The following is a 14,356-nucleotide window of genomic DNA, read 5'->3' as shown; positions in this document are numbered from 1 at the left end:
TTGCTCGTTGCTCAGTCCCAACTGATTTGTCATCAGAAACTGTCAGCAAGCAGCATCAACTAATTTCAACATTAATCCCCCTAAGTGACTCAACTATTTATTATAAACGACTTTGTCAAACAAAGAAAACAATGCACAACACACACACACACAATCAGACACACTCACACACACGCACTCATGTGGTTCAAGCAGTTGACAGCAGGTGCACCACCATCATGTGGCTACGTGCCCAAATCCAAAACCGAATCCAAATCCGTTACCTAGGCGACGAAGACCTGTGCTCATATAAAAATAAATAAAGAAGAGAAGAGAAGCGAAACGAAGAGAAATAAATGAAAGAAAAGTTCTAGCAAAGCTTTGACACTGATCCAATACCTATACATGAGTGGGCAGTCACAAAAGTTTGTCATCCAAACAAACTGTTATACTTGACAATACGAGTTTGGGTGTCAAAGTTGACAGGCCAAAGAATTTTTGTTAAGTTGTAGAGACAAAAATGAGACAGAGCTTAATAAAACTTTATAAACAGCTTGAAGAGATTTAGTAATATCAATTCAATTCACGTTTGTAACATATTCAGGTGTTTCAGATAATAAATTATAAATTTCATACTTCTTGAGAAGCTTTGAGCAGTTCTAAAAGCTACAACACACAATTCATTCCATAAAAGTTCAACTGTTATACGATTTCCTATCTGTTCTTTTAAATGAGTATATATGTATATGATGAGTTAGTTCAACTGTTTCATGGACACAATTCTAAAGACTCTCCAACACATTCAAGATTTAGAGACATAAAACCTAACCAAACTGTTATAATATGACACTTATATATCTTATAAACATAATCAGACATTATCTAATTTCCTACTCTTATATAAATATAAGTTTCCACTCCACTTCATAACTAACTTCATAATATTATCTTTTTAAGTACCTAATTCTATAGTTATATAAGAGTTTTTGCTCTCTCGACTTACCCACGTATATCAATTTACTAGACAGCCTTCGTGGCATCCACTTCCAGCTTTCACTTTATCACTAATTCCAGTCGCAGCAGCAATTCGGTCAACTTTAAGAACTTTTGGCAAGAGAACTCGAAAAATCTTCTCTTATTTTTTTTTTTTTTTTTTTTTTTTTTTTGTGTAATCAAATCACGTCTGAAACAAATGACAAAATTTGGTTGCATTTAGTGAATATTTAGTGTGAGCATGGGAATGAAAGTGAGTGAGAGTGTGAGTGTATGTGTGTGTGTGTGTTTGAGTTTGTGGGAAAGTTAATGGGAGAGCATGCCTGTGTATGTGTGTGTGTGTGTGGCAATTGGACACGCGCCAAGCGGTTGAAAATGAGAATCTATTGCCATGATGGGCAAGAAATGAGCGCAATCCAATGGCAAATCTACAAAAATGCAAATGCCATTTGATTTGCCTTGTGCTCTCGCTCTTGCTTATCTCTTGCTATCTCTGTCTTCGGTCTGAGCGCGTGCTCGGCTCAATCACAATTCACAATTCGCACACAAAAAGGAGAAGAAATGCGTAAAAATGCAAAGTAAGTGCGCTCAGCACACCGGCAATAAGTGATTGTCTATTGTGTGCTGAACGCATCCAGTTTCCATCTGCCTTTATTGTTAGCCAAATACATATATATTTCTGTGAAATAAAACTTTAGCCACAAATAGAGCCAGCTCGTTCGCCACGAGAGAGAGAGAGTTGCAGATATAGATAGCGAGCGCGACAGAGATAGAGAGATGTCTAATGTGTTTACATTGGCAGCAAACCAACAAAGAGCAAGAAAACTTGCTAAAAAAAAAAGAAACAACAACAACAACAATAAAGACAAGCAGAAAAAAAAGAAAAGAAAATTTCATCGTGTACTTCAAGTTTTCTTCCTTTATTTTTTTATTGTTGCTCTTGTTGTTGTTGTTTTTGCTGTACATTTCATCGCCATGTCCCGTTGGTGCCGTCTGTCCATATCCTTGTCCTGCCGGCTGTCGCACGTTGTCCTCGGGGCCAGACCAATGCGAATTGGCTCCGGTTCTTGTTTTTTTGGTTTTCCCTCAGTTTTTCTGGATCTTTTTTTTTTTATACCCTATATCCAAAGCGAAGTGGATAAATAGAGCATATTGTTGTTTGGCATTTATGTAGAACAGAGGGAGAAATATTGGCATGTGTAGGGCTTATATACTGGAGTAGGATTTCCTGTTCTATCAGTCCCTTCGCTCACCTACTGATTCCTTTGTCTCTAGGCGTGGTCTACTCTATAAAGCACTCTAGTTAAATACATTTAAGATTGCGAACAGTAGGATGTCCGTCTATCGGTCCTTCATTCCATCCATATCCGGAATGTATGGAATCTATAAGAATTCGAGAACTAGGATCTATTGCAAAGGCATTAATCCTTTCTTCAAACAACTCGAAATCTTGAAGAGCTAAAGTACTAAAGATCAATCGACAGTGTCCATCAAATTCGTCTCATATCATCAACGATTATGAAAATCTTCACTTTTAACATCCTTAAACATAACCTAATGGGTATCTCAAAGTCGTGCAGTCCACCGCCCAGTCAGACACTAAAACAGTCTTACTTGTTTTCGTTTTTCTTGCTGTTTTATGTGCCATTTCCATTAGAATTCAAGTGCCGCAAGACTTGAAAGTGAACTGGCCCTCAAGGCTGCTCGTTAAGTGCGGCCACCTCTATCGCATTCTCTCTGTCTCGCTGTCTCTCAGTCTCACATTCTCTGTGTATCTCTCCATCTGTGTAATATGCGCTTTTATCAGCTGCTACCACACATTTGCTTTCTGCTTGGTTTTTGGCCAAATCAAACATCCCATCGGATCGCATCGCATCAAAGCAAAGCTAAGAATTTGCTCAGTGCTATTTCTACCAATTAGTCCAAATGTTTTGCTTTAATTAATTACGACTAATAACTGCTCTTCAATACGACTATACAACAACAGCAACAACAACAACAACAGCCTGCCACAACATCACAACAACAAATTCAACAACAAAACATGCGACAGCGCAAACATTTGCTTAGTCTCATGTAAATTTTACCCTCAGGCTAAGTGACTGTGACTGTATGCGTGTGTGTGTGTGTGTGTGTGTGAGAGTGCGTATGTATATTTGTATGTGTATATGCCGTTATGTATAAACACGCACTTGGCATATTTCTTAAATAATGTTTATCTGCTTTCGAGTGCCAGCTGGCCTTAAATATTTTCGCCTCCTGCCAGTCTCCTTCCTGCCTCCTCCATCTCCTCTCTCCAAGCATCTACCGTCCCACGCTTCTCAGCACTTAAACACAGTCTCCTGTATAATTTATTTGTTAGATTTACATTAAAAAAAAAAAAAACAACCATGCGCCTAAATCTGCGCTTGGTCAAAGAATTTAATAACTTTTACTTGATTTTCAAATGAATATCTCGTGCGTAACCTCACTTATAGCAGAATTTTCCTTGCTGAGGGGCGAAAAGTTGGATTTAATTTTAGACTTATGCTCTTACGGCTATTCATATTTGTGTCTTGTGAGACTTTTCACAATTGTTAAGAATTGTTTTGTGCGTGCTCTAACCTAAGCCTATTTATTTCTAACCTAACCTAACCTAACTTTTTGTTCATTGCGCCTGCCATTTTTTTTATGAGCCGTTTAAGACTATATTCTAAAAAGTTCTGTTGTTAAGCTTGTGTATATTTGTTTATGTTTGAAACATTTAGTATTTTAGGTTACTCAAATTGAGCTTAGCTAATTTATTCCTTCGCTAACCTATGCTAAGTTATTATAAAATGTTTTTTTTATAGTGGGATTCTAAGAACAATTTTGAGCCTTATTAAACGTTCTGCTATTTGATATTTAGCCAATTTACTGAAATATAAATTTGGATTTTGTTTTCCCATAATTCATAGTAAATTTTCTTTCCATAACAAAAACCCTTGACAAAGTTTCTTCCCTTTCTATATTATATAAATTTTTTCTCCAGCTATAACATTTTAACATTACTAGTTTACTCCCACATGTGTTTAGCCAACTGCATAAGAAATGCTCTTCGTATTATTCCCATTTTCAAGTGCTCCAAATGGAAGTTATTCGATTTCAATTTGCCCAGTTTTTCGTCCATCAATTTTTTACCATTTCATCTTATGCAGCTCATTTAAGCTGTAAAAAAAAGCGAATCAAGCGCATTGTTTGTGCTCTTTTTATAAGCACATTACGTATACGCCAAGTGTTGCGCGGAGATATAAAATGAGAGCAAACGACGAGCCATGCACCAAATCTACTTTGAATAACTGCTTATTGGAATGCCAAAAATAAATATATGCACATGTGAATCGATGGATATATAGATGAATATATTGATAGATGTTTCAATGATAATCGCGCCATAAAAACCTTACAAACTGCATAACGGAAAAATAAACCCTTTACGCGCTTTACCAGAGATAGAGAGAGAGAGAGAGAGAAGGAGAGAGAGTGAGAGTGAGATCTGCGAACTATTGTTGATGCTGCTGTTTGCATAGCATACTAATTTATTGCTCGTTGTGGGCATTTTGCCGATATGTGTTTTATACAAATATATTTTTCAGACACATATATTATCAGTAAATCGCCAACAAACAAAAGAACAGCGCAAAATGCTAAAACTGCTGCATTTAAATGTTTATTTGGGGTTTTGAATTTCAAATTTATGATGCAAAACAAAAGCCGAACACACAAAAACGAACCAAAATGATTGACCGCATATTGTTTTCATATACATGATACCCTGAGGCTATTGAAAAGCTAGTAGTGGGTAGACTAAAATTAAAATTTAATAACCTAAACTTTGTTATAAATAGAGAAAGCATAACTAAATGAACAATGAAACCTCAACCTGAATTTGGAAATCAAATTAATATTTTCTTAAATTAATGATAATAAATAAATAAAAAAAATAAATAAATAATGAATGTTTAATTAAATGAATTATATTGAATAACTATAGTAGTCAAATTAGTTTAAATACAAGTTATAAACAAACAAAAAAATTATAGTGTAAAAAATAATTCATGTTTATTATTATTACAAAACTTCCAGGATATTTCAAAGCATTCAACTCTTCTCAAACATATCCCAACTCAATTTTTAAGCTGTTTTGGATGCGCAGTAAATCCTAATTTGGCAATAAATTGAATGCAATCGATTGCCAAAAACATCTGCATTAAAATATTAAAAACGCAATTTTAGTAGTGTAACCTATATGTTGTAAGAAGAAGAAGAAGAAGAAGGTGAAGCAGCCGCGTTTCACTTCTCAACTGGAAAACACACCTGTGAATACGTGACCTTTCAATTTATGCGAGCAGCGAACCAAATCGAAAACATTTTTTATGTCTCTGCCCCCGCTTCTTCCATCAAATTTATGACCACTCGCTGAGCCTACACACACACACGCACACACATGTATTTGTGTGGCTCTTCAGGATCTCATCTGTTCATGCCATATTCGATTTTCCCGTTTGGCCTGCAGCATTTTCAAAATTCGCCTGACAAATATTTGCCAGCCAGGGCAGGCGCTGGCCATAAAGCGTTTTTTTGAAAAACGAAAATGAAAATAAAAACAAAAATGAAAATGAAAATAAAAATAATAATGCTGTCATGGCCAGTGAGTCGAGTGAACAGCTTGATATGGCTGACGAAATTATAGCTAGCTCTCCACCAAGGCCAAAACTGAATTTTCGCTTACAATTCTCAATTGGGGTTTCTGGCTACGCCAAACTAGTTGACTTCAAATTGACATTTGGCTTGGTCCAGTTGACTAGTTGTGGCCTAGAGTCGTTAGTTCGAGTCACAAATCACAGTCACATAGCTGAGCTTAACTGCCCTGCGCACACACACACACGCACACGCACAGAGCTTTATCATACATCTGCCAGTCACATACCACATATGCAACTCCCTCTCTATCTCTCTTTGTCTCTCTCTCTCTCTCCCTCTGTGCACACTCATTCAAATTTATGCCTAAGCGCTGATTATGACAAATATGCCACGCTTCACTGACTGCGCGTCGCTGTCAGGTTTTGGAAGGGTGCGGGTACTACGATCCAAAATGTCGACCCCTTAAAGCGCTTATTGTGTTTCGCTTGGCCTGTTTTTTGCCTTCTGCTCGGTCATTTTACGCAAATCCCAAAATAAATACGACTCCTTATTATTAGCATCAGTATACGCAGGCACACACACACACACACGTGCACACACGTACACACACTCACACACACGTCAACATAGCCGCGCCCCAAATAAATAAAATAAACCAAAAGGCAGCAGGTCTGCCACACTTCCCTCTACCCCACCGCATTCGCCCTCACTAATGACACATCAGCTGGAGGGAGTTTCTACTGCTATTTCTTCTTCTCCTTCTTCTTCTCTTTCTCGTTTCCTGCACATCCCACCTCCACATGCGAGGCGAGGCGATGCGTGTCAACAATTATAATGTGCAAATTGTTTGATGTATGTCACCTGCCACATTTGCTTTATTGCCGCTCATTAGAAATGCTCAGCCATCAGCTTTACCAAGGCAGACAAATAGAGAGAAGCTCCAAAAAAAAAGGAAATAAATACAAATACAAATAAAAAATACAAAATACGAACCCAAACACACACGCACACACACACATGCCCACCCACGTATCAACATCGGCTGACAACAATGACACCTTCCATTAATAGCTGTTCCGTTGATGTGTGTTATGCTGACATACACTGAGAGAAAAAGGGGGCTTTTTAAATTATGCCAAATATTTTAATAAATACGCAATTTTATTAAGTATAATATAGTGTGTATAACTATGCTAAAACACGCATAAAAGTACGTAATAAAATTGTTATATGGCGCTATAGAGTTAAGGGCAAAAGCTGCAATAAAATTTATTTTAAAAAATAAATTAATTAATTAAATAAAATAAATAACAAAAATATAATTATATAAATTTATAAATATTTAACAAAAAATATAGATATATATATAAACTTATAATTTATTCAAATTTTATCATTGTTAATGACAATATTTGAATACAGTATACATTTCATTCAATAAAAAAATATAATATAAAATTGCAATAAAAATTTAATAATAAATTATATAAATCTATCTATATCTAAATATTTGCTCAAAAATAATCTTAAGGCATTAGCTAAGATAAATGTAGATCAAATAAATATATTAAGCAGCTTTGCTTCAACATCATCAAAGCGATTTCTCTAGCAATCTCAAGAATTACAATTTCAGTGCATTTCTCTATAGAATAATTTGGCTTTTAGCTTAACAAATTTTTGGCTACATTTGGCTTCTATACGTATTCATCTGTCTCTATGTCTCATAGAGGTTTTAGCTGCGATTAATGACAGCACATCGCAAAGATTTTGCCTGGCTGCGGGCAAAACAGGGTATAAAAAGAACAAAGTCAACCTGATGTGACATTTTGATGAATGGAAACAGAACTTATATGAGATACATATATATGTGTGTGCGTGTGTGTGTGTATGTATATGTGCCATACCGGAAAGAATAACCAACGAGCAATTTGGACACACAATTTTGCATACAAATTGTTTTTGGCTGGACAATTGTAGCGATATTCCAGTAATTTGTTGACTTTTGTCGTGTGTGTGTGTGTGTGTGTGTGTGTGTGTGTGTGCGTAGGTTAGTGTGTGAGAAGCACAAATATAACGTATACGCATTTTGCTGGCCATGAAACCAATCAGCAAGCTTAGCCAAATGATGAAAACCAAAAAATATAACAAACAACCCGTTGGCTGTTGCCAACAACAATGGCATCCATAACTAAGCTCAGCTCTAAAGCCCGACAAAAGCAAACACAACAAACAAAGCAAACAGCACCAAACAGACAAAGCGAAATAAGAATGGAGATACTATAGTTGGGTGTAAGCGGCTGCATAATGCTCGTTCAGGGCTTACAAATAATAGAGTAGATTATAAAAAGTAATATTAAAAGAAATTTGTAAATATTTTTATTGAGAGGAGGAAGGATCTTGATCTGAAATGGTGTTCTATTTATTGGGTACAGTTATGTAATCTGTATTGCACGGATATTGAACAGGTATTCGAGTACTAAGTTTACAGTTCTTTAAGTGTGTGTGGAAGTGTGAATATAGAGCTCTTAAAATGTATCAAACACACCATGGAGCTATCTATCCATATATTTACATCAATCTATCTATCTATCGTCTATCTGTTCATCTATCTATCTATCTATCGTCTATCTGTTCATCTATCTATCTACCTATCTATCTATCTATATATCAATCTATCTATCTATCTATCAATCTATCTACCTATCTATCTATCTATCTGACTATCTATCTATCTATCTATCTATCTATCTATCTTGATAAATTTATATTCAAAGCGTGTCATATTACGAGTCTATATAAACTTATCATGCTCTAGCTTTAAACTATATATAACTATATGTAATCAAATCTATTGTTTACAAAATTAAGAAATTCACACGATCCCAGTTAATATTTTCGAAATCTCGTAATACCTAATTAGACCGAATTTATTTAAAGTAATATATATAAAAAATTTAAAATTTCTAGCTTACAAAAACCAATATACTCCCTTTATTCAATGCCTTGGGCGGGCATCACAAAAAGGGGGCCAACAAAAAAGGATTATTTTTGATTATTTTTCGTGCCACAAAAACAAATTTGTATCTTTTTGTTGTTGTTGTTGTTGTTGTTCTCTTCTCCCTTTTTTTATATTTTTGGCTATTGTTAGTGCTCGCTCGGCCTGGCCATAGGAAGCACAGCCAGATAGCATTTAAACCGACTTACTGCCTAAAAATATAAAATGAAGCAAATAAGCAAGTATAGCGCTTTTTAATGGAGCTGCTAACAAGCGAAATGAATGAGCCGCAATCGGACTGCTCTTCGTTTCAATGAACCGCCCTTCAAACGTAATTTCAACTCAGACCCACGCATTATCTCAGTCTGCCTTTGATGCACCTTAAATCATATTCCTATCAAAGGGTTGCTGATATCTTAAATGTTTCTCTTTATACTGTTGATGGCTACGGTTAAGTGTTGCCATTAACTTAATTAATTGTACTTAAAATAGACGTATTAAATGTTAAGTACAGAGTTGCAAAACAACTGCCGGGTACTGCTACTCGGATAACAGTCTTGGATGATGGGTTATATAATAAAAGGTAGCACTGGGTAATAATTTATACAGAGCGAGTAATACTCATCAAAATGTGTTGATATAACAGTATTACTTAAAGAATGACTTCATTATACAACATTAATGAATGAAGGCAGATATAACAGTGTTGGGTAATACCATATAAAGAGGCATACAACAAAAGGCATAAAAGAGCTAAAAGACATATTATGCAATTCCTTAAATTTACTTATACATATATTATCTAAAAAAACTCGAACAGTCGAGCTAGGATTATTCCTAGATATTCATAACCAAAATAATTTCCCATATAATAAAAAGTTATCGAAGTTCTATCAAAGAGAAATGGGCAACAATGTTAAATTCTCTAAGAGAAATGTTAAAGATCTGTCAGTTAACAGCAATCAGACGGTAGGGGCATACAGGGTATTCCCAAGTCATTTTACTTGTTTTTACACTTTAGCTACATAACACAGCTGAAAGCCAGTCAAGTAATATGAATAACAAAAAGTCCTTATGCGTGTCGACTGAGGCGGTAAGAAATAACAATGGTACAACAACTGTAACAACATCAAGAAAACGAAGAAGAAGAAGAAGAATAACAAGAAAATGCTCAGCATGTGCATTAAACAAATCTAAGACAACATTTCATGGGGCATTCATGAAACTTGTTTATTTTGGCTCAATATGCTAAGGCGGTCTAACCCACCTCACTTACTCACTCACTCACTCACTCACTCACACCAACTATCTCTCTCACTCTCTCTTACTGGTTCTTTTGCTCTCTCTTTTTAGACTTACAATCCTTGTGGCTAACGAGCTGGTTTGGCTCCAACAACAACAATAGCACTAGCAACAGGAGCAACAAGAAGCAGACGCAACAGCAGCAGCAGCGACGTCGAGACGGCTTCGACAACGTCGATGCTGGCGTTTACACGCTACAGCAGCCGCATAAATTTCCGCTTCAATTGGACGTGTACGGCGGTAATTGCAGCTTTGATTACCAGCAACACGAGCTGCCATCCGGACATTACCAACAACAACAGCAACAACAACAGCAACAACAACAGCAACAACAACGAGAGCAATCAACACTTTTCATACAACAACAAAAGCAGCTGAAAAATCGGTACAAAAGCCAGCGGGAGCAGTGGAGAATTTTAGGAATATCCTCCAATATCAACGAGACGAGATTTATTGAAAGTTCAGCGGGTAATGTAAAGCAACAACAACAACAATAACAAGAAGAAATCACAGCTGCAGCAGTGCCTTCATGCCTTGCTATCAATCAAAATCTAAATTAATTTTCTTTTATTTTTATTTTTATTTTCATTTTCAATTTTCATTTACATTTTCTTCCCTTATTTTTTGCCTCTGATAACAGCAGGCGTTGATATTCGGCTTCAGCTACAATTTTTTGGATTTTTGCGGCCAACAGAAATTTGCATACTTTCATTATTTGCGCGCATATTAAATGATTTCTCAGTTGCCCAAAAAAGTAGGCTACAATATTTGCAACTCCACAATTAGTATATGAATTTTAAACGCTGAAAAAGTCGTAGTTAAAGTTTGTGAAAGGATTCAAGCGAAAAACGAAGCAGATTTTGGGAAGCAGGAAGTGAGAAAGAATAAATTTAAATTTCTAGTGGGAAAGAGTTTTTAAAGAGTTTTTCTTGGCGATAGTCGTGAAATTATACAGCACAAACATAATTACTATTATTTTTTTAATTATTTTGTAAACAGAAAATAATTATTTTTATTATAGAAAACTTGAGAAGTACTGAATAGCTTTTGCTAAAGCATGAAATCTATATTTTAAATAGAAACAATTAATAAATTTTAACAAATTTAAGTACTTCATTAAAAAATATTTTTTTTTTAAATATATTAAATTTTATTTATTTATTAAATTTAATTTAAATTTAAGCTTAAGTACTTCCGACAAAAAACTTGACTTTCATCACTTTTTTGATTATAATTAATAATAACAAAAAAATATTTTTTACTTTCCCTGATTTTTATGAATATTTCCTAGCAAATACTTTTTGTAAGAGTCGAAGCCAAAATATATCTTTGGCTATATGAATTATACGTTAAAATACTGAACTCTTTTTCATTAACATTTATATTACTAGGTCACATAAAATATTGTTTTCATTTTTATTCAAGTCAAGCTTCAATAAATATTATTATATAAATATATTAAATACATGTATATTCACATATTATTTATATATTTATTTTACTGCCACAGCTCCAACAATGGACGATATGGTTTATCAGTGCAGCAATCAAAATTCTATTTACGTACTCAATGCCGGCTACAATGCAGCATATGGCGTAAGTTATATTCAGCAAAAATCTTGTAAGGTCGAACTGGTTTGGTCAAGTGTCGATGTGTTTGCAGAACTTTGGGGCAACGGCAGCAGCAACAGGGCGTGAAATGAATGGCAGCAACAGCAGCAACAGCAGCAGCAGCAGCAGGACAACGGGCAACAGGACAAACAATTCAATTGGGGCAAGTTGCTCGAGTGCCGCCTGCAGTTTGCAGCATAAATTCAAAAGTTTCGGCACAGCCAACGGGTCGTCAGCAACGGCAGCTGCAATAGCAGCGGCAGCAGCCCAAGCGGCAGCAACAACAGCAACAGTTGCTGTTGTCAGAGCAGCAACAACAAATCCGGTCGCTACATCAATGTCAACCGCAATGTGTTCACCGGCAACGGCAACGCTGCAGAAATTGTTCAATTGCAATGTGGCTTCCATTGGTGATGTCTGCCAAAATGTCAGCCACAGAAATCAGCAGCACCAGAGCCACAATAACAGCAGCAACAGCAACAACAACAACAACAACAACAACAGCAGTGGCAACAGCAACAGCAACAGCAACAATTGCCCAGTTGGGAGTCATAACAATGGCTGCCTGTCAGCAGCAGGCTTGCATAGATGCCGCTGCGACACGCACGAGGGTGCAGCAGTTGCAGCTACAGCAGCAACAACAGCGGCAGCAGCAGCAGCAGCAGCATCTGTTGGCGCTGTGGCCAACAGAAAAAAGTGCACCAATGTCAAATCAACGCTTATTGCCAAGAAGACAAAGTTTCTCAAATTTCTCGAAGAAGAAAAATGGCGCAGCAACCAGCAGCAGCAGCAGCAGCAGCTGCTGACACCGGAAGAAGCGGAAGCTTGTGGCGCCACACAGCAGCCCAGCAGGTAGGTGTGGCCTTTGCCCTTTCCTAACCTCCACCTCCCACCTCCCACCATCCGCTCCCGCTCAGTACTCTGTGGCAAAAACTTATAAATTCTCATAAATGTTATAAGGCATATTGCGGTGCTAAAATTGTGGGCAACTTTTTATGGGGCACAAGTTTATTGGGCCAACGGAATTGGGCGAGAGCTCTCCCACTCTGTCGCTCTCATTGCCCCACTCACTCGCTCTCTCCCTCACGCGCACTATCTATCGGCAAAATATGCGCGAGCATGGCAACAACTTTGTCATTAAGTTTGCCACGCAGATAGAAAACTTGGCCCAAGTGAAGGCTATATGGAAATTCTAGGAAGCGCAACGAAAGCAATCGAGAGTCAAATGATTTATCGAATTGCCAGTTTATCGATAGCAGCTATGAAATAGAATGCAATTATAGTAGACTGAGTGAGAGGAAAATGACAGAGTAGGATAGAAAGAGAGTGAGAGAGATAGAGAATGACAGAAAAGAATGGAGAAGGAGAGAAGAAAGAGAGGAAATAGGGAGATAGAATGAGAGAGAAACTGCCATGAGCTGGTTACATTGATTTTTTTAGTGTTAAGCAACACTAAACTCTTCCATTTGCCAGCAAGCAACTTTATCTTCATTTTAATATAATTCTTTAGTGCACCACTAACCTAAATTGGCGTTAAGCTATATTAAAAGCAAATGCTGAATGATATAAGACCTTTCTGTCTGCTCCCAGCTAGTTTATAGTGCTGAATAACCACTTTAATGTTATTCTTAAGTGTTGAACAACACTTAAATCGGAGGCTTTTCAATATTTGAGTAGACCAAAGCTTTTATATATGATTAAAACATTTTATAATGCTGACCAATACTTAATGTGGCTGCTGTTCAATATGGAGCACACGTACGACGCTTTAATCTAATATTTATTGCTAATAAACTCTATTTTAATGGCGAGCTCATCAAATTCCGTATAAATATTAAGTTTAAGCCAATGATTTAATATTTATTCGTATTGCGTTTGCAGCAATAGCCGATAGGGAGGGTGAGCGATTGAAAGAGCAAGAGATAGAGAGATACAGAGAGAGAGAGAGAGAGAAAGAGAGAGAGCTGATGCTTTGGTCATCATCAACACGTTTTGTGCCTTGGGAAAAGGCATCGCTCATGACAGTTTGTGCCGCAAAAATGAGCTCAACTTGGGCGTTAACTTGTTTGCAACTGTGTGGCCAGTTGCCACGTTGATGCCACGCCTCCCCACCGCCTTCCGACGGCTGTTAAACGCATTCAATTAGCTGTTCACGATGTGGCAGATACCCTCCAAGCGCAACCCCCTCCCTCCTCCACGCCATCTATACCTGCCACGCCCCCCTGTTTAGCTGTGCCTCCGTTCCGTTCCGTTGTGTTGCATTGTTCATGAAGTCATAAGTTTTGATCACCATCGCTTAGCAACGTGCAAAACTTTGTGCAAGTGGGCGGACGTTGGGGGCGTGGCACTATGGCCAGGCTTTAGTTGGCTCAGCCATTTGTGAAATTGAAAAATTAACGCGCTAACAAAAAGTCGCTGAAGCGCTTAAAATGCCGATACCCTAAACTGCCAGAGAGTCGAGTGCTCTGGCCTGGCCCCATAAAGTTGATTAAAATGCATGCCACACACATGTGGCAGCTGGCAAAACTTGCAACAGCAGCAGCAGCCGTAGCAGCAGCTACGTTAGCACTAGCAACAATTTATATTGAAGTGCAATAATCATATTTCAATAGCTAACGAGCTGCTGGTGATTGTTGGGCGTGGCAGCCATGAAAAGTTGCCAGCACACAAAAAAATAAAAAAATAAACTGTCTAAAAAAGGATTTCCATCGAGCGTAATCGACGGAAACATACTTTACTTTGCAATCATAGTTTAATTTATTTTCAATATATTTTTTATTTATTCTAAATGGTCGGAAATCATTTTGAAGGGAT

General features: G+C 37.0%; 1 protein-coding gene across 3 annotated transcripts in view; it reads left to right on the top strand.

Annotated features, from left to right (window-relative positions):
• The window catches only part of LOC6578647 (probable serine/threonine-protein kinase DDB_G0267686), a 41,374-nt gene that overhangs the window by 16,265 nt on the left and 10,753 nt on the right, over window positions 1-14,356 (top strand). For 2 of the 3 annotated variants that reach the window (XM_032729985.2, XM_032729982.2), the window contains exons 3-5: window positions 9,983-10,399; window positions 11,442-11,527; window positions 11,595-12,394. In XM_032729985.2, coding sequence (XP_032585876.1) covers window positions 11,450-11,527; window positions 11,595-12,394 — 878 coding nt within the window. In that variant the 5' untranslated portion in view covers window positions 9,983-10,399; window positions 11,442-11,449. Of the gene's footprint in view, window positions 1-9,982; window positions 10,400-11,435; window positions 11,528-11,594; window positions 12,395-14,356 lie in introns of all 3 variants that reach the window. The other variant, XM_032729983.2, reaches the window with a different exon arrangement.

The sequence above is a fragment of the Drosophila mojavensis genome, unplaced genomic scaffold (genome assembly GCF_018153725.1).
Source record: "Drosophila mojavensis isolate 15081-1352.22 unplaced genomic scaffold, ASM1815372v1 contig_80, whole genome shotgun sequence".
NCBI classification, from domain to species: Eukaryota; Metazoa; Arthropoda; class Insecta; order Diptera; family Drosophilidae; genus Drosophila; species Drosophila mojavensis.
Note: the sequence above shows the minus strand (reverse complement) of the source record. Positions and strands in the feature narration are given on the sequence as shown.